Below are 22,342 nucleotides of genomic sequence, written 5' to 3'. Positions count from 1 at the left end.
CTCCTCTTCTTAGATGCTCATTGGGATGTCGCTGACAAATAAGATGGAATGCAATGCTGGGCGATAAGAGCCATTGAGTTGATACTGGTTTTTTAAGATTTTAGAATAATTAATTGCAGTTGAGCCTCTCTGCAGCCTGAAGCTTCCGACCTGAGTTGGAGGAACCCTTTCACATCTGTGAGTAGCTTTGAGGTGCGAGCGCCAAGCTCCTCGCAGCTGTGTGTGTGTAGAGCTTGCAGGAGCTGCCACTTCCTGGCATCTTCTCACAGCCGTTTGCTTTCCTTTTGTAGCCGGCAGCCAGGCCGCCCGTGCCAGCTCACCAGGTGCCCCCCTACAAAGCAGTTTCGGCACGATTCCGGCCTTTCACGTTTTCCCAGAGCACCCCCATTGGGCTGGACCGCGTGGGACGCCGGCGGCAGATGAGAGCATCCAACAGTGAGTCTCACAGGCCCTCCCTGGGGGGGGTCCCCCCTTTCAGAAACTGGTGTGGAATCCTCCATTTGACTGTTCCAGTTAAGCCGAGGTGCCCAGTCGGTTGTGCGCCTTCCCGTCCGTCTTTGGCCGGGGCGTTGTTTGCCTGGTAGTGAGGAGGGCTCATCCCAGGAGCTGCTCTCGCAGGTGTGGGTCCATCAGCAACTGGCCGGGTGGGTGCCCTGCGTCATCACAGGACCCTAAGTTGAGAAGTTTGCTCCTCTCGCGGTGTCTGTACCTCAGTTTCTGTGAGGGGAGATCTGCCCAAGAATGGAGTCCCTGGGATTTGCCTTAACCTTTTCAAAGCTGTTTCTGGAGGTTTTAGATTCACCAAGTCTGTTTGGAACACCAAAGAAAAGCTTCTCTAATATGGTAGTTAATATGCAATCGTAGACTTACCCAATAAATGCTTGTGGATTTGAATTAACAACACATGTTTTGTGAATGATTTTTAAATTCCTAACATGGAAAATCTTCCCCTACACCAACATTCACATCACTGCCCATCAGCTGGTTGGGTAATGGCGTGGCCCGGCGTGCACTAGATGAGAATAATAAGAGCTAACGTTGACTGAGCACTTTCCCCATGGCAGACACTGTCCTGTGTGCTCTGATGTGTTACCTCATTTGATGTTCCTAACCTCATGCTGTGGGGGTACTGTGATTACCCTCATTTTACAGATAAGAAAGCCCAGGTGTAAACAGGTGAACTGCCCTTGAGTTACTTACCCAGGAAGTGACAGAAATAGGATTTGAATCTACATTCAGTCAAATAGAATTTTCAGTACCTAGGCCTATGTTTTTAACACTGAACTATACTGACTCTTTAAAGATTTGCAGCCGACTGTTAATGCTTATGGCTTCAGTTGCTGGGTTCACTGTCTTACTTTGAAAAATGAATATCATGTGGTAAGCAGGAGAGTGATGAACTGGGTGTTAGGAGGCCTGGGTTCTGACTCCAGCACTGCCGCCAACTCGAGGTATGGGCATGATGGTGGGGACAGAAGCCAGAAGAAGAGGTGAGATTTAAATAGGGTCATTTCAAGAGACCTGAAGAGGGCTGAGGGTGTCACTTAGAAGGAGAGAAGGAGGGGAAACAGGATGGGTTGGAGAAGTGAAACAGAGCAAGAAAGTGTGGCCTCACTGGTCAAGGGAGGTGTTCTAAAGATAGATGATGAAGACTGATGACCAAGAATGGTGACAAGGTCACTGATGGATTCTGACACAGAAATTGTTGAGGAGAATGTCCTGGGAGGGCCATGCAAAGTGGTAGGAGGTCAGAGAGTTGGTGAGTCGTGAGAAAATGTTATCATCCCTACTTGTGTTGACTTGGTTCTAACTCAAGTCACATATATCAGGAGGAATCAAGGTTAGACTCTTCCGTTAACCAGGGTGAAAAGGGAGAGAGAAATTAGATGGCAGCTAGATGTCAAGGAGATCTGAAACATCTTATGCCTTTGTCGTCCTCTCAGCTGAGCAGGCTGGACACCTTGGAATCATTGCACCCTCATCCTCGGAGTCACTAGGTACCGTCTGTTTATCCTCAGGCTCCTCTGCTTCTCAGGCTCCTTGACCCTTACTCTCATAGCTGTGCCCGGCCCCGCCTCATGTCCTCAGGCCAGGCTTTCCTACACTGTCTAGTCAGACTTACTGTTCATGTTCAACTCTTACTTTATTTCCTTGCAACCTTTCCCATCATCAGTGGAATAAAGTCCCAGTTCCTTGAACGAGTTTACAGGTTTTTCTGGAACCCTAAGCTAACTTTCCAAGTGTTTCTCTCAGTTCTCCTAACAGAGCGTACAGTTCCGTGTCCCTTCACAGCTCCAGGCTTTCACACTCCCTCTGCTTTACTTCACTTTGCTCCCTCTGCCTACAATTTCCTTCCTTCCCTTTACCATCTGTCAACATGCTTTCCACTCAGAATTCAAAACTCATACTCTTGCACACCCTTGTTGACAAAGTAAATTCATTGTCATCCTTCTGCAAAGTAGTGTAGCCACCGGTCTCATGTTCATTCTCTCTGATCAGTCATCAGCTTCTGGTGATGTATTCTGAGAAAGTTATCCAAAAGGAGGAAAAAAGCTTACACGCACAAGGTGTTCTTCACGACATTCTTTGTGATAGCACAGAAGCTGAAGCCGTGTAAATGTCTGGGTACGGTGGGCTGGCGGGTTGGAGTGTTATATGGGTGACAAGCTCAAAACAGTTCACAATATAATTAGGAAAACCACGTAGCAACATGAAAAGTGACTGCTGTAATTTTGAAGTGAGAAAAAAGTAGGAAATAAAATCATATGTGTACTGTATTGGTTTGCTAGGGCTGCTCTAATTAAGTACCACAAACTGGGTGAAGAGAAATTTCTCATCTCAGTTCTGGAGGCTGGAAGACAGTTGAAGGTGTTGGCGAGGTTGTTTACGTCTGCCGGCCTGTCTCCTAGCTTCTGGTGCTCAGGGCCCATGTGCCTTGTCATGTAGTTGTATTGCCCTTATCTCTGCCTTCATCTTCGCTTGATGTTCTCCATGTCCTGTTGAATTGGGCCCACCCTAATGATCTCATCTTAACTGGATCATCCACTGTGACCTTATTTCCAAATTCGTTCACTGGTACTGGAGGTTAGGATTTCAGCATCTTTTGGGGGCACACAATTCAACCAATAACATATACCATGATTGCAACCATATACAACGTGTATACATATGGTCAAAAATTTATTTAACAAGAATATGCAAAAATGAAGATAGTGTAGTTAGGGTGGTAGGAATGTAGATGATTTCTCTTCCAACCCTATACAGATACAAGCAGCTTATTTCTGTGCTTTCTGTAACAGTGTTTTGTTTTGTTTCAATTTTAGTCTCTTGTTGAGAAGCAACAAAAACTAACTGTGACTAGCTTAAGTAAAAAGAATTTATTGGAAGGGCATCAAGTGTTCCCCAAATTGTTGGAATGGCTAGGAAACCAGTCTAGGAGATGGACGGCAGTCAGGGTTGGCCCTGGGAGCCAAGGAACTACATGGAAGGAGCCAAGGAAGGCAGTTAGCAGGAAGACTGGCCATAGTGCCACCTGGGGAATGAGTGAAGGCCAGCCAATCCTCTGGGCCTTCTGTCACTCACTCAAAAGCACAGTCTCAGGATAGGGGATTCTGGAAGCTTAGGTGATGCAGCCACCACCCGGTGGCACTGGGAGAAGGAGAAGGACTGGCTGCCTCCAGGGGCTACCTGCCTTCCGTTTTAGGAGGCAGGTGCATGGATTCCCCGTCCACTAAGGCTGAACACTGTGGAGGGGAGCTCATTCCCCAAAGGAGATCCAGGTGGTGTTAGAAATAGATTCTCGACAGGTCCAACATTTGTTTATTCATTCATTCATACTTTCAGTAACTATTGACAGCGTACCTCAGTAGTTCCAGGTGACAGCAGTGAACACAACAAAGCCCCTTGAATCTCTACCAGTCTACTGAGGGGATAATAAATTAACAAGTATCTGTATAACATGGGAGGTAGTACTATAAAGAAAAAGAAAAGCAGAGTAGAGGGCATTCGTTTTTAAAAGAACATCATTCTAACCTGATACAGCTATTCCGTATATAATTGAAAGCCCTGTCTGTCTCCAGAGGGAGATAGCCCAAAGGCCTATCAAGTACTGCAAATATCTCCAAGTCTAGGACCTCTGAGTAATACTCATCCCATCTCCAGTTCTGTTGCAATGCCTTTTCAATTTTTATAACCACAAGTAAATTTAAGCAACACACCCTTATCATAATGGAAAGAGAGAGGGGAGAAAAGGAAATAGAAAATAAGTGAAAATTAGGTATCCATACATGACACCACAAAAGGAAATGTCTCTCTTCTGTGTCTGGTTGCAAGGCCATCCGTGCTATTTTTGCCTTTGCTCATCTGGTTCCCACTGCATGCTCCCCTTGCCTCTGCGCAGAACCTTACCTGGTAGTGTACTTTGCCAGCTGAGGTGTCCAGACCTTCACTCTGTAGGCTTCTGGGCTGTTGGTGGTACTGCTTGCTTAGAGTTGCCATGGTCTCCTTTAGTTCCCTCTCAGTCAAAAATCAGTCAATCTACAAAAATGTGTGGAGCATCAGCTATGAGCCCGGCACTATTTTACCATTTGGAATACAGCAGATAATGAAGCGTCACAAAATGTTCACGTTCTAGCATTTGAACAGACTCAATAAGTCAGTAAACAGGATTATCTCAGGCAGTAATGGTTGCTCCAGAGAAGATGAGCGTGGATCATGTGATGGGGAGTGAGTAGGAGCGGGAGTGGTGGAGGGCAACCTGTCTCCCTAAAGAGGTGCCATTGAGCGAAGGCTTGAAAGATGAGCAGGAGGGAGGGGGGTGCCAGCGGAAGGAACATCAGATCCCCAAAGTTAGGCAGAAGCTTGATGTGTCTGAGGTTCAGCGAGGAGGCCAGAGTGACTGGCGCTCAGGAAACAAGAGTCCAGGACACTGTAGGTCTCAAGAAGGAGTTGGGGTTATTTTCAGCGTAGCGGGGAGCCATTGCCAGCAGAGGAATGATATGCCCGACTCATGCTTCAGAGAGCAAGGACAGTTTGGGAGAGCAAAGGCAGAGGAAGGGAGACGAATTTGAAGGTTATTGCATTCGTCCAGTTGAGAATCGATGGTGACAGTGACCAAAAAGACGTCCATGTCTTCCTTGGGTGCTCATTTTCCCGGTGCACGAGGAGGCCAAAATGGCCAGTTTTAGTTCTAACTCCGTGGGGCCAAGGCTGTGAATTCCTGTGGAAGTACTCTTCTTTTGAGGGGATAAATTCAGTTTTGACAGAGCAGAGCTACTGGATGGGAAGAGAATATTTTGCAAATGTATTATTAAGTAATCATAAGAAGCAGCCCCTGTGTTTACCCTTTGTTTCCAGACCCATACATTCTGGCTATGGGTGGACATCATTATGTCAGTCACTGAGTTACATGCTCCATCCAGGACAGCACTGCAACTTCAAGATGTATCCTCAAGCTACCTTCATAACTTCATTTTCATTACACCCTTTTTCTATTTGGTATGATTCCATGTTTCTGGATGATGGTAAACAAGATAAAGCTAGTGACACTCAGGGGCACTTGGCCTCTCACCCCTTACTTCTTTCACCAGGGAGTCCTCAGGTAGAATTAGTGTTGTGTGAGATGCCAGAACAGTGGCTGAGGCCTTCAGCGAGATTGCAGCAGAGGTCTGACAGGTAAGGAAAACAAATCCAAGTCTAGAATAAGTGTCTTTTCCAGTAAGGACAAATCGTCTACCCCTCTATTATGAAAAGGATCCATTGTAATCAACTTTCCACAAGTAGCTGTCTGGTTCCTTCAAGGAACCGTATCATTAACTTTGTTGAAGGGGACAGCCTGTAGTTTAACTCAGGCTTGGCATCCATTTCTGCCACCATGGCCTTTTTTTTTTAAACACACTAAGTAAGCATCAAGATGACTAGGAACAAAGATTGACATTTACAGAATAGGACATATTGTCCACACAACTATTAAGCAGCCTTTTTTGCAATAGGATTCACATGGGACACAATTGGTCATTCACGTGGGACAGACCTTGAGTGTGTTCTGATACATCTAATCATACTCCTTCCCCAAACCAGTCCATTATCCGTTTTGTTCTTTCTAAATTCCTCCAAGCCATTCAGCCAAGCCATTTCCTCCTAACCATGAATCCATACAAGCTAAATTCCTACTGAGGCCATCTCTCCTTTCAGCCAGAAAAGGTTGGGAAGAGTATTGCTTAGATTTACTTTCCTGGGAGCACAGTTACTTTTTGGGAATGCTAGAAGGAAGAGTGGTAATAGAGGGATACCTAACCCAAGGTTACCTGGCTTCTGCTTCATAAAGAGGCCTTAGTCTGGGAATTGACTTAGATCTGGGGGCTGAGTGAGGGCCCTTGATTCTCTGTCATGGTGATTCAAGTCAGGCTTCTGCTCACCAGATTTGGAGATTTCCTACTACATGAATCAAGTAATCCCTCAGGGGAGTTACTCATCAGTTTTATTCCTAGGGACTCTGTGATAAGTTAAGCACAGCCAGAGATCATGTGGGTCAGACCATTCCAATGGCAAAGCTGGCCCTGCTGCCTCATACAGAAACTATGCCCACTTTTCCTGTGACAGATGTCCCACCTCTGTGAAGGTCCTGGACTTCATTGCAACAGAAGCATCTCTCACCGGCTTCCCTTGCCTAGAGAGATTAGCAGTAGATTGCTTATAAAAGTTGCTGCCACTTCCCTCATGTGGTTTGGGAGATTTAGCCCAGGGGAGGGTGAATTCGTAATAGTTCAGCTCCAGCCTTTCTATCTCCCGGTCTTTGCCAGTGGGCCAGTAATGAGTGCAGGTTTATATCCCATCGAAGTACTGGAATGACACCCAGATTCCTGAGTCCATGTGTTGAATACAAAATCTCTGATAGATGCTACCCAAATGGATGAATTTGGTTTTATCTAAATCATATAAACGTAATGTGAGAACCTTCTTTGGATTCTGATACCAATAAACTAGTCAGAAAATGATCATTTTTGAGACAAGTGGGGAAATTTTCACATGCACTTAGTATTCAGTGAAGAAATTATTGTTAATCTTGTTAGTTTGGATAATAACAGTGTAGTTATTTTTAAATCTTTCTTACAGGTACACGCAAAAATGTTTTTTGCATGAAATGATATATGTGAGATGTGCTTTAAAATACTCCAAAAAGTTCTTGGGAAATAGTTGGAAAAAAATTGGTGAAATATTGATAATTGTGGGTTCACCATATAATTTCTTAACTTTTGTGTTTATTTGAAATTTTCTATAATAAAAGATTTAAAAATAATGAAAGTATATTTCCTCCTCGCTGGTCAAGTGCTCTCAAAATCTCCAAATCAAGAAATGCCCACAACTAAATTTTTCTTCTTTTATTTTATTTTTTTGTTTTGTTTTACTTTTGAAGAAGATTAGCCCTGAGCTAACTGCTGCCAATCCTCCTCTTTTTGCTGAAGAAGACTGGCCCTGAGCTAACATCCGTGCCTATTTTCTTCTACTTTATATGTGAGATGCCTACCACAGCATAGCTTGACAAGCGGTGCCATGTCCACACCCGGGATCTGAACTGGCAAACCCCAGGCCACCGAAGTGGAACGTGCACACATAACCGCCATGCCACCGGGCCAACCCTAAAGTTTTCTTAAAAGGTAGACATTTGAAGATTAGCAATTTAATTTTTTTTTTTTTTAAGAAATGAAGAGCTTTCAGGTAAAGTGAGCGCTCGCTTCTCAGAACTTTGCAGCACTGTGCTAGGCTCTAGCAGTTGTCATTTCTCTCTTGCTTTATTTACCTTACTTGTATTATGTTCTTGTAGCCCATAGTCTGTGAAGAAAGGTTACATAAGGAGAGAGAACTAAGACTAAAAAGAAATGAAGAAACTCTCCAAGAAATATCCAACTCAATTAGGAAATGCATTATAAGGATTATAGGTATCCCAGAGGGAGAAGAGAAGGAGAATGGAGCAGAAAGCTTGTTCAAAGAAGTAATAGCGGAGAAATTCCCAAACCCAGGGAGGGAGCTGGAAATCCATGTGACAGAAGCCAGTAGATCTCCAAACATTGATACAATGTAAAAAGACCACCTCCCAGGCATATAGTAGTAAAGCTGGCAAAAGTCAATGACAAAGAAAAAATATTAAGGGCAGCAAGGCAAAAGAAAACCTACAAAGGAACCCCTATCAGGCTGTCAGCGGATTTCTCAGCAGAAACCTTAAAGGCCAGTAGAGAGAGGAATGATATACTGAAAATTATGAAAGACAAAAACTTTCAGCCAAGAATACTCTATCCAGTGAAAATATCCTTCAAATATGATGGAGACGTAAAAACTTTCCCAGATAAACAAAAGTTAAAGGAGTTCATTGCCACAAGATCGCCCCTACAAGAAATCCTCAGAAAGGCACTCATACCACCAAAAAAAAAAAAGCCAAAAAAGGAAAGGGCTTACAAAAGCCTGGGCAAGGAGATAAGTAGAAAGACAAAATCAGAAAATTGCAGCTCTCCATCAGGAAAGGTTAGCAAATACTTAAGTATAACATTAAAGGTAAAGGGAACGGAAGCAGCAAGAATATATATAATCTTGTCATTTTAACCGTAAACTTACAACACAGGAAGAACAAAAGATGTGACAGTAACAACATAGAAGGCGAACAGGAAAAGGATGGAACCAGCTTAGTCTAAGGAAATAAGAGGCTATCAGAAAATAGACTATCTCATCTATGAGATGTTTTATACAAACCACATGGTAACCACTAAAATAATTAGAGACACAAATTACAAATAAGGAGAAAACTAAGAAAACCAGCATAGAAAACTACCTAACTGAATTGCTAGTCTGAAATACATGGGACAAGAAACAAAGGAAATGCTGGAGAACCAGAAAACAAGTGATAAAATGACAGCATTAGGCCCCCACATTTCGGTAATCACTCTAAATGTAAATAGATTGAATTCTCCAATCAAAAGACACAGAGATGGATTAGAAAACAAAACCTAACAATATGCTGCCTCCAGGAAACACACTTCAGTCCCAAAGACAAACACAGACTCAGAGTGAAGGGATAGATGATGATACTCCAAGGTAATAACAAACAAAGGAAGGCAGGTGTTGCCGTACTTATGTCAGACAAAGTAGACTTCAAGACAAAACAGGTAAAGAGAGACAAAGAGGGGCAGTATATAGGGATAAAAGGGACACTCCACCAAGAAGACATAACACTTATGAATGTATATACACCTAACACAGGAGCACCAAAGTGCATAAAGCAACTATTAACAAAACTAAAAGGAGATATCAACAACAATACAATAATAGTAGGAGACCTCAACACCCCATTAACACCAATGGATAAATCATCCAGACAGAAAATCAACAAGGAAATTGTAGAATTAAATGAAAAACTAGACCAGATGGACTTAATAGACATATGTAGAACATTCCATCCAAAACCAGCAGGTTACACATTCTTCTCAAGTGCGCACAGAACATTCTCAAGGATAGACCATATATGGAAACAAAGCAAGCCTCAGCAAATTTAAGACGATTGAAATAATAACAAGCATCTTTTCCAATCACAATGCTATGAAGCTAGAAATTAATTACCAAAAAACTGGGAAAGGGGCAAAGATGTGGAGATTAAACAACACGCTACTGAATGACCAATGGATCATTGAAGAAATCAAAGGAGAAATAAAATATATCTGGAGACAACTGAAAATGAAAACACACCATACCAACTCATTTGGGATGCAGCCAAAGCAGTCCTAAGAGGGAAATTCATTGCAGTACAGGCTCACCTCAACAAACAAGGAAAATCTCAAATAAGAATCTCAGACTACACCTAACAGAACTAGAAAGAGAAGAACAAACAAAGCCCAAAGTCAGTAGAAGGAGGGGAATAATAAAAATTAGACCAGAAATAAATGAAATTGAAACAAAAATGACAGTAGAAAGGATCAACGAAGCAAAGAGCTGCTGCTTCAAGAAAATAAAATTGACAGACCCTTAGCCAGGCTCACTAAGAAAAAAAGAGAGAAGACTCAAATAAATAAAATCAGAAATGAAAGAGGAGGAATAGCAGTGGATACCACAGAAATGCAAAACATTATAAGAGAATACTATGAAAAACTATATGCCAACAAACTGGACAACCTAGAAGAAATGGATAAATTCTTAAGCTCTTACAGCCTCCCAAAATGGAATCAAGAAGAAATGCAGAATCTGAATAGAGACCAATCACAAGTAAAGAGATTGAAACAGTAATCAAAAACCTCCCCAAAAATAAAAGTCCATGACCAGTTGGCTTCTCTGGAGAATTCTACCAAACATTCAAAGAAGATTTAATACCTACCCTTTTCAAACTATTCCAGAAAATTGAGAAGATGGAGCACTTCCTAACACATTGTACAAGGCCAACATCACCCTGATCCCAAAACCAGACAAGGACAATGCAATGAAGGAAAATTACAGGCCAATATCACTGATGAACATAGATGCAGAGATCCTCATCAAAATATTGGCACAGTGAATACAGCAATACATTAAGAAGATAATACACCATGATCAAGTGGGATTTATACCAAGGACACAGGGATGGTTCAACATCCGCAAGTCAATCAATGTGATACACCACATTAACAAAATGAGGAACAAAAACCACATGATCATCTTAATAGACAGAGAGAAAGCATATGACAAGATCCAGCGTCCATTTATGATAAGAACTCTCAATAAAATGCATATAGAAGGAAAGTACCTCAGCATAACAAAGGCCATATATGACAAACCCACAGCCAACATCATACTCAATGGGGAAAAACTGAATGCCATCCTTCTGAGAACAGAAACAAGACACGGGTGCCCACTATCACCACTCTTATTCAACATAGTACTGGAGGTTTTGGCCAGAGCAAGTCGGCAAGAAAAAGAAATAAAAGGAATCCAAATAGGCAATGAAGAAGTGAAACTCTCGCTGTTTGCAGATGATGTGATCTTATATATAGAAAACCGTAAAAAATCCATCAGAAAGCTAGTTGAAGTAATCAACAATTACAGCAAAGTTGCACGGTACAAAATCAACTTACATAAATCAGTAGCATTCCTATACTCTAATAACGAACTAACAGAAAGAGAACTGAAGAATACCATCCCATTCACAATCGCAACAAAAAGAATAAAATATCTTGGAATAAATTTAACCAAGGAAGTGAAAGGCCTATACAAGAAAACTACAAGACTTTCCTGAAAGAAGTTGATGACGATGTAAAGAGATGGAAAGACATCATGCACATGGATTGGAAGAATAAATGTAGTTAAAATGTCCATACTACCTAAAGCAATCTACAGATTCAGTCCTATCCCAATCAGAATCCCAATGACATTCTTGACAGAAATAGAACAAAGAATCCTAAAATTCATATGGGGCAACAAAATACCCTGAGTTGCTAAAACAATCCTGAGAAAAAAAGAACAAAGCTGGAGGCATCACAATCCCTGACTTCAAAATATACCACCAAGCTATCATAATTAAAACAGCATGGTACTGGTACAAAAACAGGCACACAGACCAATGGAACAGAATTGAAAGCCGAGAAATAAAACCACACATCTACAGACAGCTAATCTTCAACAAAGGAGCTGAGAACATACAACAGAGAAAGGAAAGTCTCTTCGACAAATGGTGTTGGGAAAACTGGCCAGCCACATGTAAAAGAATGAAAATAGACCATTCTTTTACACCATTCACAAAAATAAACTCAAAATGGATCAAAGACTTAAAGGTAAGACCTGAAACCATAAGACTTCTAGAAGAAAATATAGGCAGCACACTCTTTGACATCAATATTAAAAGGATCTTTTCATACACCATGTCTTCTCGCACAAGGGAAGCAATAGAAAGAATAAACAAGTGGAACTTCATCAGACTAAAGAGCTTCTTCAAGACAAGGGAAAACAGGATTGAAATGAAAAGACAACCCACCAACTGAAAAAAAATATTTGCAAATCATATATCCGACAAAGGATTAATTTCCATAGTATATAAAGAACTCACACAACTTAACAACAAAAAAACAAACCCAAGCAAAAAGTGGGCAGGGGATATGAACAGACATTTCTCCAAAGAAGATATACGGATGCCCAATAGACACATGAAAAGATGCTCATCATCACTGATCAGCAGGGACATGCAAATTAAAACTACACTAAGATATCACCTTACACCTGTTAGAATGGCTATAATAACCAAGAGAAAAAAATAACAAATGTTGGAGGGGTTGTGGGGAAAAAGGAACCCTCATACGCTGCTGGTGGGAATGCAAACTGGTGCAGCCACTATGGAAAACAATATGGAGCTTTCTCAAAAAATTAAAAATAGAAATACCATATGACCCAGCCACCCTACTACTGAGTATCCGTCCAAAGAACTTGAAATCAGCAATTCAAAGAGAGTCATGCACCCCTATGTTCATTGCAGCATTATTCACAATAGTTGAGACGTGGAAACAACCTAAGTGCCCCATCAACTGATGATTGGATAAAGAAGATGTGGTGTACATATACAATGGAATACTACTCTGCCATAAAAAATGATAAAATCATCCCATTCACAACAACATGGATGGACCTTAAGGGTATTATGTTAAGTGAAATAAGCTGGATAGAGAAAGACGATCTTTGTATGACTACACTCATATGTGGAAGATAAACCATCATATGGACAAAGAGAACAGATTAGTGGTTATCATGGGGAAGGGGGTTGGGGTGGACACAAAGGATGAAGGGGTGCACCCATAATATGACTGGCAAATAATAATGTGCAACTGAAATTTCACAACGTTGTAAACTATCATAACCTCAATAAAATTTAAAAAAAAAAGTAATGTCGCATAGAGCAGTCATCGGTTAACCTTTACCGACTGACTGCGTGAGTGTCATATTGAAAGAATAGAGTCCAGATCATGAATCACAGTGGCACTTATAGAGTTCATAGACTGGACGCCACCAGCCTGTAAAACTCTATTGCTGTATTGGCAATGGTGTTGGCGGCCCTTCCTTTTCCCTGAGTCTTAGCAAGCGTGCCTACCCTGTGATCCCTTTTTCTCAGACAATTATCTTTGCTGCCTTCTGCTTTCCTCTCTTGTGAAGCATTTCTCTTACACCCAAGGCCGCTTCCTCCATCACAGCCTACCCATGGTCCGAATTTTCCCACGCTGACGTTGGGTTCCCGCTATACTGCTTCCCGTAAGTGGTCTCTCTCTTGGGTCAGAAGTCAAATCTGATCGCTTTTCAAAATTCTTATTCTCATGTTTACTCATCCTTCTCTTTCTACTCATCCCACCCATCGAGTTCAGATTAGTTTGCTCGTGTGATATAGACCAAGTGGTTATCTTAATTGTCCCCCAGAAAGGAGAACATCCAGTTTCCTTAGTTATCACACTTGAGTGGAAACTTTATGGGTCACAAGCAAAGGACTAAAGCATGACATTGAGGTCAGTAGATTTGGGTATGCCATTTAAAAAACATCTGTTACCTTTTCTGAAAGCCTTTTAGTAACCAGTAAGCACTGTATTATTTTGTAATAATGCCAGACAACAGAGGAGAGAAAACGACAAGATTAGGTACATTAATAACTAAGTATAAAAAATAGAGAAAATGATTTTCTGAGGAGATACAAACATGAGTTGACTTAATCAGAGTTTTAAAAATATTTCTAAATTACTCCAATTATTCCTCAGTTTGATTTTTTTTTAACTTTTACATCTTAATTTCTTATGGATATGGTCACTTTTTGCAAGCTAGGAGAGAGAACCAAATTAAACCAGTCTGGCCCCCCAGTGACCTAAGCCAGAACGGCACAGTCTTCAGCAGAAAGATGTAATAATTTAAGTTGCTAACAATAGGGTTATAAACTCTAAATCATAACCACGTATCCACATTTTTCACTAGGAAACAACCAAAAAATCCAATCCTTAAAGGCATGATATATAGAAAGAACGTCTTGACCTACAAAGGATGGAAGAATGCAGATTATATCCTGGCCACCCATCTGTGAAACACATCAGAGCTGGCCACTGATGGGTGAAGGGAGGAACTATTTTGAAAACCTATTCTGAGGTTTTACAAATTCCCAGTTCTGCTATCAATAAAAAGGCAAGTAAAAAATATTAGAGACCACACTCAAATTGATAATTGATTTGACCAGGGTCACCTACTAGAATACAAAGTTAGAGATAAGGAATAAGATAACTTATGAGGAATAAGGTAACTTAGAAATTTGCAAAATACATTCATCCTCAATGATAAGAAATCCAACATACAGCGTTTTTCCTTTTGCCACAAGAACAAATTGAGGACGATTTTAGAGAAACATTCACCTGTAAAAATGATGATGGCAACAGCGTCTGCCACCCAATAACTTCCAGCTTCTTCTGCAGTGAACACTGCTGTTCTTCCGCTACACATATCTGTGTGCAAAAACTTGTCAGGAGCTTTGGCCCAGCCAGGACCAGGAGTTGAAAACTGGAGCAGCATGTCCCAGTTAGCTCATTGTAAGCTCAGTTAACGTCTTTGGGGGTGGACCCCAGCGGCCACTACAGTCTGGGTATAGTTGTGATAAATGGCTTGCAAACTGCTGGTAGGCATTGGCTTCTGCCTAATGGCTTAAAACTTGTGTCAGGCCCATCTGTGACTTCCCTTCCACACCAAGGTGGGTTCTGGTCCTTGCAGGAGTTGCCCAGGAGTCTAGGGGTCCTTAGCAGATGTTCTGCAGAGGGGAACCCTGTAGGCAACACCCGGAGCCTTCCTTGCTGAATCAGTGATAATGCAAAAGGCTCAACAGAAACGATAGCAGTTGGCAGCCTCTCAGGGGATCTTAGGAGAACTCTTCTTTTTTTTGAGGAAGATTAGCCCTGAGCTAACATCCACCGCCAATCCTCCTCTTTTTGCTGAGGAAGACTGGCCCTGAGCTAACATCCGTGCCCATCTTCCTCCACTTTATATGTGGGACGCCTACCACAGCATGGCTTGCCAAGCAGTGCCGTGTCCACACCCAGGATCCTAGCCGGCAAACCCTGGGCTTCCGAAGCGGAACGTGCGAACTTAACCGCTGGGCCACCGGGCCAGCCCCTAGGAAAACTCTTCTTAAACTGAGGCCAGCACAACCCGGTCTGTACCCAGTTGGGCCGATCCACTTGTGGAGCTGAGGGGCCCAAGAGAGGTGACCTCCGCCCACGTGCTGCAAACGCACAGGCAACACCACCCACGACGGCCACCCCATGACGGCAAACACCACAACCACCAGCCCACCAAGGCCCACAGACCTTACTTGCTTTCATCTGCTAAATGTTTTCTACACAGATTTAAGATTGGACTGTCTAAAGTGGAAAAAAAAGTGTACCAAGATATCGTCCACTGTTTTTAACACCCAGGAGTTTTCAGAGTACAGTTGGGGGTTATCACTCAGGGCTGACATTCTTTCCATGTCTGTAACTCCTGTTTCTTCAATTTGATTTTATCCTGAAATGTGTTTGCTCAGAAACAGAAACAGAAACAATTTTCTTATGTATGTACTTATTTACTTTTCCCTGTTTAGGAACTAGTATTAGTTGTCAAAGCAAGTTCATTCAACCTTATTATTGAGAAATGAAAAAGTGACTAGGACGTAAATAGTGGTATTTCAGGAAATGTCCAAGGTGCTCTGAACCTTTCCAAGTTGGTCTTTTAATGTGCTCTTGGTTTTTGAGATACCTCCTTTGTATCGATCCATTTAACAAATACATATGACGTCATATAGCATAAATATGTGCCGTGGTTTAAGTGAGGTGCTGTGCTGGAGGCTGGCTGGTCAGGAGGAAGCCAGACACTGTGCTCACGGGACCTCCAGTGCGTGTACAGACGTAAAAGGCCACCGTAGCAATACAGGAGTTAAACAGAGAGCTTGCAGATCAGATCTGGGGAGTCTAGAGACTTCCCGGAGAAAATGACATCGAGGCATGAAGGTTGACGCTTCAAGGATGAATGGAAGTTAGGTTGTTTGTTGGTAGGAGACGGTGTATTTCACGCTGAGGGAACAGCATGTGCAGAGGGTGGAAGCCAGAGGGCAGAGAGCACATTTGAAAAACTGAGGTTAGGGTTGCCCAGCAGAACTTTCTTAACCCATCCACATGCTTATCAGATTACAAGTGTCCTCCACTGCGGACTGATACCTACTGCACGCGGAGTGCTGGCTCAGTCAGCCGCTCACTCCCTACTGCTGTCATTAGCTGAGTTGTGTCCTTACCACGAGTCAAGGACGTGACTCCAAATCTGTTTATGGCAGTTGTATTTGTTGTTATAATTATGGGACTTATTTAGATACATAAACAAATGAAGTATAAATATGAGGCTAAAAAGAGGCTCACATCTATGAAAACTAAGTGGAATACTTTTGGAAAGACTCAATAAAGACACATTGCTAAAAAATTATTTCCTGTCAAATTAGATGAGAATTGACATCTCATTCCAGTCAGATGATCATAACGACGACCTCTGGTCCTCCCTGATAACAAAGGTGGATTAATTGTACTTTTATATGTTTCAGGTTGAAATGTTTATGGCACAAATGTATGCATCGTTTTTTTCTGCTTTGGGGCTTTGAGGCAGCCCTCTTGCTCCTGGTGGGAGAGCCCTGCGGCTGCAGCAGCATGAAGGCAGGAAGGGCTGCAGGGTTGAGACGGCGGGTCTAGACTAGAGACCTGACTACTAGAAGTAAGAAGGAGCCTGCCCATCCAGGCCTCCTGTTGAGGGGATTAGACTTTACCTGGGGGCAACTAGGAGCCACAGAAGGGTTTAAGTGGAGTGAGATGATCGGATCTGCATTTTAGAGGGATCTTTGGCTAGAGTATGGACCCGGCTGGAGACAGGAGGAGTCTGTTGCTTAATCCAGGGTACAGAGTCCTGAACTAGGAAGTGACAGCAGTTCTGGAGGAATGAAAACTTGGAGGTCAGGCTAATTTGGGTGCTGGCACCCAGATGTGTGGGTGATGGAGGGCACAGGAAAAGAGCGCCCAAAAGGAGGACTTGGTTCCATTCCAGGCATGAGGCAGCGCAGGTGGGACAACTAGGTAAAGATGTCATCACCACACCCTTGATCATAAGGGTCTGACATTGAGGAGGAAGACCAAGGCTAGAGGTAAAGATTTGGCAGTCATCAGCAAATGGATGGTTGTTGTTAAAGCTACAAGAAGGAATGTTATCATCCAGGGTGTCTGTGAAAAATGAGAAGAGGATCAACAGCATTTGGGGACCAGTAAAGGAAAAGAAATCCACAAAGCTAGAAAAGGAATGGCCAGACAGGTAAGTGGTGTCCCAGATGTCAAAGGAAGCTGGCTTCAGGGAGGGAGTGGTTAACAGTGTCATATGTGACCAGAGTCAAGTTAGGCACTCTGAACACTTACTGTGGGTTTTAGTGGCAAGGAGGAGCTTGTTGGCCTAGACCAAAGCGGTTTCAGTTCACCTGGAGGGCAGAGCCAGGAGGCAGTGGGAGGGTGGCTGCAAGGTTGTGGGGGAGTTCAGACCTTAAGGCTTGATACCCTGGTGTTTTATCTATCTTGTTTATCTGTGTTGGTTTTCTGATTTTAGAGCTGAAAATTTCCCATAAAAGCTAAGATTAATTAAAAATAATTTATTTTGCTACCATATTAAAAAATTATTTTGGCTTTATGTTACAGCTTCTGAAAGCTCATTAATATGATTGTGTCAGTGTTTATTTTATTTTAAAGATTTTATTTTTTTTTCCTTTTTCTCCCCAAAGCCCCCTGGTACATAGTTGTATATTCTTAATTCTGGGTCCCCTCTAGTTGTGGCATGTGGGACACTGCCTCAGCGTGGTTTGATGAGCAGTGCCATGTCCGTGCCCAGATTCGAACCAACAAAACACTGGGCCGCCTGCAGCGGAGCGCGCGAACTTAACCACTCAGCACAGAGCCGGCCTCTGTCAGTGTTTATTTTTACTAAGTATTTTTGAAAGAAATAGTAATATTAAGTATACATCAGAAAGTTCCATTCCTTGGTTTAGAGTTATGATGTACCCCAATTAAGGAAGTGGGAGAGATTTAATCATAAGGGTTTATGCCATTTCAACTTTGATTGTTTTAATTAAATAAATTGTAAGAAATTACTGAAGCATTTTTTTTAAAGTCTTGCAGTGAAGTTAATAAATTTATTAAAACACTTTAGATTTATTTTGTACTTGGTCAAAACAAAGAAAATAGGTTTTTTTCCTTTGCCTTAGTTTTTTTGTTGTTGCTCCTACTTCTAATTTGTTGGAAACAACACATTTACTCACTGATAGTTCCATTAAAAACAGATCCAACTTATTTCTGTTTTTCCTTAGTATGATCGATAGAGTAAGGCATTTAGAATTCCTGATAGTGAGACCTAATGAATTGCAAAAGGTCAGGGACTCATAGTTATTCTGGCATTGTTCTGTTCTACTCGTTGTGAGAGTTTATTTTCTTGTTAACAAACCTCTGGGTCAAAAAAACAGTTGAACCCCCATCCTTTCTTGACTAGCTGTGTGACCTTGGGCAAGTTACTTAACCTCATAGAGTCTTCATGTCCTGTCTGTCCTAGGAAATGTTAATGTAATCTTCCCCACAGATGTGTGAGAATGGCCTGGTACACAGGGAGCGTGCAGTAAATATTAGCTGTCTTTATTTCGGAGAACTAAAGGCAGGCATTAATGACACCCAGGACAAGGGTAGTGATGAGCAGTGTTTACATGTTGACAGACAGAGTTCTGAGTTACTTATTTAACCAGCAGTTTAACCTTAGACAAGTCACTTAATCTAATGCGTAAAGCCCTAGAGCCAGGAGTCTATATGGAACAATATTCTGTTTAATTATTATCCAGATATAGGTTAAACAAATTTAAAATGCATACACTCAGATTATTAGGGAAAAAAAAGAAACTTGACTGACTCTTGTCTGTTGATTGTCTTACCCAAAATTTCAGGCCTTATCTAAGGATTTTCCAAAGTATTACCTAGGGACTCCACTAAAATTTTTGTAAAAAGGAAAGAAAAGCAAGAGCAGGTTTGAGGTGGATGTGTGATGCCTTGAAATTATTTTAACCACACCATAAAACCTTTTGCTCTCATCTCTTGTTGTTTGGATTGTTTCTTTCTGCGTCTTCTTTTCAAAAGTTTCCTTTCAATAACGAATCAGAGAGAAAATGTAGAATCAGATCTTCCTGGCTCAGCACCTGTCGAGAGTGGTGGTAACAGCATTCTTGGGAAAGCTGGCTGAAGTATTGCTGACGTATGTTTTGGTTGTTTTGGTGGTTGTGTGGATGTCGTGTGTCTGGTCTGGTTCTCTCCTGCCTGCCCCATCCAGCTTTATACTCTAACACCAAGAAACATTGGGCACTGGTGTATTTATTAATGACACAACGTGATCCAGGTCGCTTTTCTTTAGGCAAGTACTTGCAGTAAAATGTCTTCTGCCTGCTAACACGGTGCACATTACGATCCCTCTCTTCTGACCATGCTGTGAGATGGTGTGGGTTCCACAGTCGGAGGAGTTTAGAAATTGTGGAGGAGCTCCGTATACAGGAACAAGTATTGCAAATATGGGCCTCAGGGCCTTAAACCATAGTGCCTGCAAGTCTTAGAGACCATATTAGCTCTAATAGCAGTTCTCTTAGCTGGTATTTCGTGCCTTATCATTGCCAGTAATCAGAATTTTAAAAAAGAAACAAGTCTCTGTTTCAGGAAAACATAAAATTTTTAACATTTTTCCAGCAAACTTGTGAAGTTATCTTCTAACAGTTAAAACATTCTCAGTTCTGAAATCTGTATTTGTTCAAATGTTTCTAAACCACTAGAGTTGAAAAGTAAAAAGTCTTCAAAATATCATGTGTCTAATACTAAGTTTCAGAAATTGGATTTTAAAAGGAAAAGAAAGAATATTAAAAGTCAGTGGAAGGGAGAGTAAGAGATCTGAACAAGTAGTAAATGGCCACCAAGTGCCATCCACCGTCATGTCGCTGGTCTCGCACACGGGCCTCCACGGCTCTCAGACGCGGTGCCATTTTCTTGCTTAGCTAAGCAGGGTTAAGTTGTAGATATGGAGCTGGTGCCTTAGCCAGATCAGACTGATTTGAGAGCCTTGATCGCTTCCATCTCACTCACTGTGTCCCAGGCCTGGGCTGTGCTTTTCCATCACAAAACACAAAATTATTTCATTTGTGTGTACAGAAGTATACTTGTTTGTCAGTTTTAAGACTGCACCCTAACGATTACCTTTTGTTAAAACAGAGAAAAAGTGAAATTCGTCCAATCCCTATTTTGCTCTGTTACGTTTGAAACATGCCCAGTCCTAAGGATCCAAAGACAGAGGTGAAATACATGGTAGGCCTTGAAGGATGAAAAATCTGCATGTGTTTACAGAAGCAGGAAAAGCAGCAGTCTTAAAATTAAGACAGTACCTCATCTTTTAAAGGGCAGTTTGGTATTTCTTTCTGAATTAGTCTAAAAGTTCTAGTCAGTTCCCAGGAACAGTGCCGTGTTTGGAGCCATTTTTTGAGAGTTTGGGACATGGACTAGGAGTTAGTGATGGGAGGGTTTGTTCAAGCCACTGAAGACAAATCTCCCATCATCGTGTGTGTTCATGTCCACAGTGCACCAGGTTGAAAGGCAGTGGCTTTGAAGGCACAGAGAGAGGCAACTCTCTACAAGCATGCGCCCGGTGGTTCTCACCCAGCGTGTTCTGGTAACTCGGGCTCCATTTCCTGTGTGCTTGGTGTACCTGGGGCCCCCCTTCTGCGGTGAGGAGCCTGGCAGCTGAGTGAGGTTTCAGTAAGACCCACGCTGAGCCTGCCATAGCCGTACACGAGCAGACAGCATGCTGAAACAGTGTCTACGGTTGTACATCCATGTATGCCAGAAAATGTCACGTGCCGTGTGTTATGTTAAACATCCATGTTATATTTTTTTATATTTCTCTGGAAAATAGCATAACTGTGACCTGTCGATTAAGAACAGTGTTTGTCTTTAATCCATTTGGAATGAAGGGATCACTCTGGATGCTCAATTATTTATGCTAATGGACGAGGGAGCATTGGTCTGAATAAGTGATAGCAAATGTAATGAGTTATTTCCTGTTAAGGAATCCCCTGTTCCAGCCTTAGGAGCACAGCCCACAGCCGCAGGGGGAACACGGAGGGGCGTGTGCAGAACCCTTGCTGTGTGACTCTTGATTCTGGGTAGTCGCTGCTCCTAGGGAAGGTGGACTGTGCCTCCGTCCAGCCAGGGGACGGCTTCCTTGGTTTTTGGCTGCTGTGGTACCCATCCTTGAGCCCATTTGCTAACACTGACAATAGCTGTGCCAAGAAATAGCATTACTCTCTCCTCAGGGGCCTCCTGCTAAATTGTGCCTGTCCTGTAGCTCTTGGTACTGGGGCCATATCCAAATCCAGCGGGGACACAAGTGCCTGGGATAGTCCCAGGTTAAGGACACCTCTGTAGCCCGCAGACAGGCTGCTGCTTTCATGAAGCGGCAGCAGTTGGGGAACCTTGGTTGCTGGGCAGATAACCGGCGCTGGTAATCTTTCTGCATCAGATCAGAAGGTGGTCACATAAGAAAATCTATACCATATAGTGCTTAAAATAAGAATATATCAGAAATTTGGGGCTAAACAGAACCTTAGTGACCACCTAGTCAATCTCGAGAAACAGTCGTGGGGAGGTGAAGTGACGACCATTGTTTGAGTTTGAGGTATCGCTCCTCTTACCTCCCGGTAGCTTCGCGGTACTTCTTTTCCACATGTATGTATGTAGATACATATGGGTCTTAGGGCCACTTTGCCGATAACTTTAATTTCTCTATCTACAGAATAAAAATCATAACATCCCATGTGTTTTCAACTTTTATTTTATCCTCTCTGATTTCTTGATAGTTGATATTAGTATATGGTGTGGCCTTCTCCCCTCTCCTGTGGGACCGAACCCTTTGCTTAGTTCTCTCCGTGTGTGTAACCGCCCAGCCCTGACCGCGTTGTGTAGTGGTGCCTCCTCCAAGGAGAAGAGATGAGTGTGAGTGTTGGGCAGGGTGGAGTTTAAGACTTGTCTCAACTATGCTGAAGGTTTTTGTTGCAGAATTCTCATTGATCTGGTAAAATATAGGCTCTAATCACTAAAAAAAAATTTTAAGCTAAAAGTCAAACCTTCTCTGTAGCTTCTTCCAAAAATATCTTTCTTGGAAGGGTTGTCGGATCAACATCCTTTGAGAAGATGCCTCACTTAAACACAGTTGTTATTTGTTTATTTCCTTTTTTCCTTTTTTTGTCTTTATTTTGTTT

General features: G+C 42.2%; 1 protein-coding gene across 18 annotated transcripts in view; it reads left to right on the top strand.

The window, feature by feature from the left end:
• Nucleotides 1-22,342, top strand: part of SPATA13 (spermatogenesis associated 13) — a 346,853-nt gene that overhangs the window by 289,400 nt on the left and 35,111 nt on the right. For 16 of the 18 annotated variants that reach the window (XM_070578615.1, XM_070578614.1, XM_070578609.1 and 13 more), the window contains one exon: nt 291-435. In XM_070578615.1, the coding sequence (XP_070434716.1) occupies nt 291-435 (145 nt within the window). Of the gene's footprint in view, nt 1-45; nt 178-290; nt 436-22,342 lie in introns of those variants that run through there. The other 2 variants (XM_070578625.1, XM_070578623.1) reach the window with 1 other exon arrangement.

The sequence above is a fragment of the Equus przewalskii genome, chromosome 16 (genome assembly GCF_037783145.1).
Source record: "Equus przewalskii isolate Varuska chromosome 16, EquPr2, whole genome shotgun sequence".
NCBI lineage: Eukaryota > Metazoa > Chordata > Mammalia > Perissodactyla > Equidae > Equus > Equus przewalskii.
The sequence above is the reverse complement of the archived record's forward strand: the minus strand, read 5'-3'. Positions and strand labels throughout refer to the sequence as shown.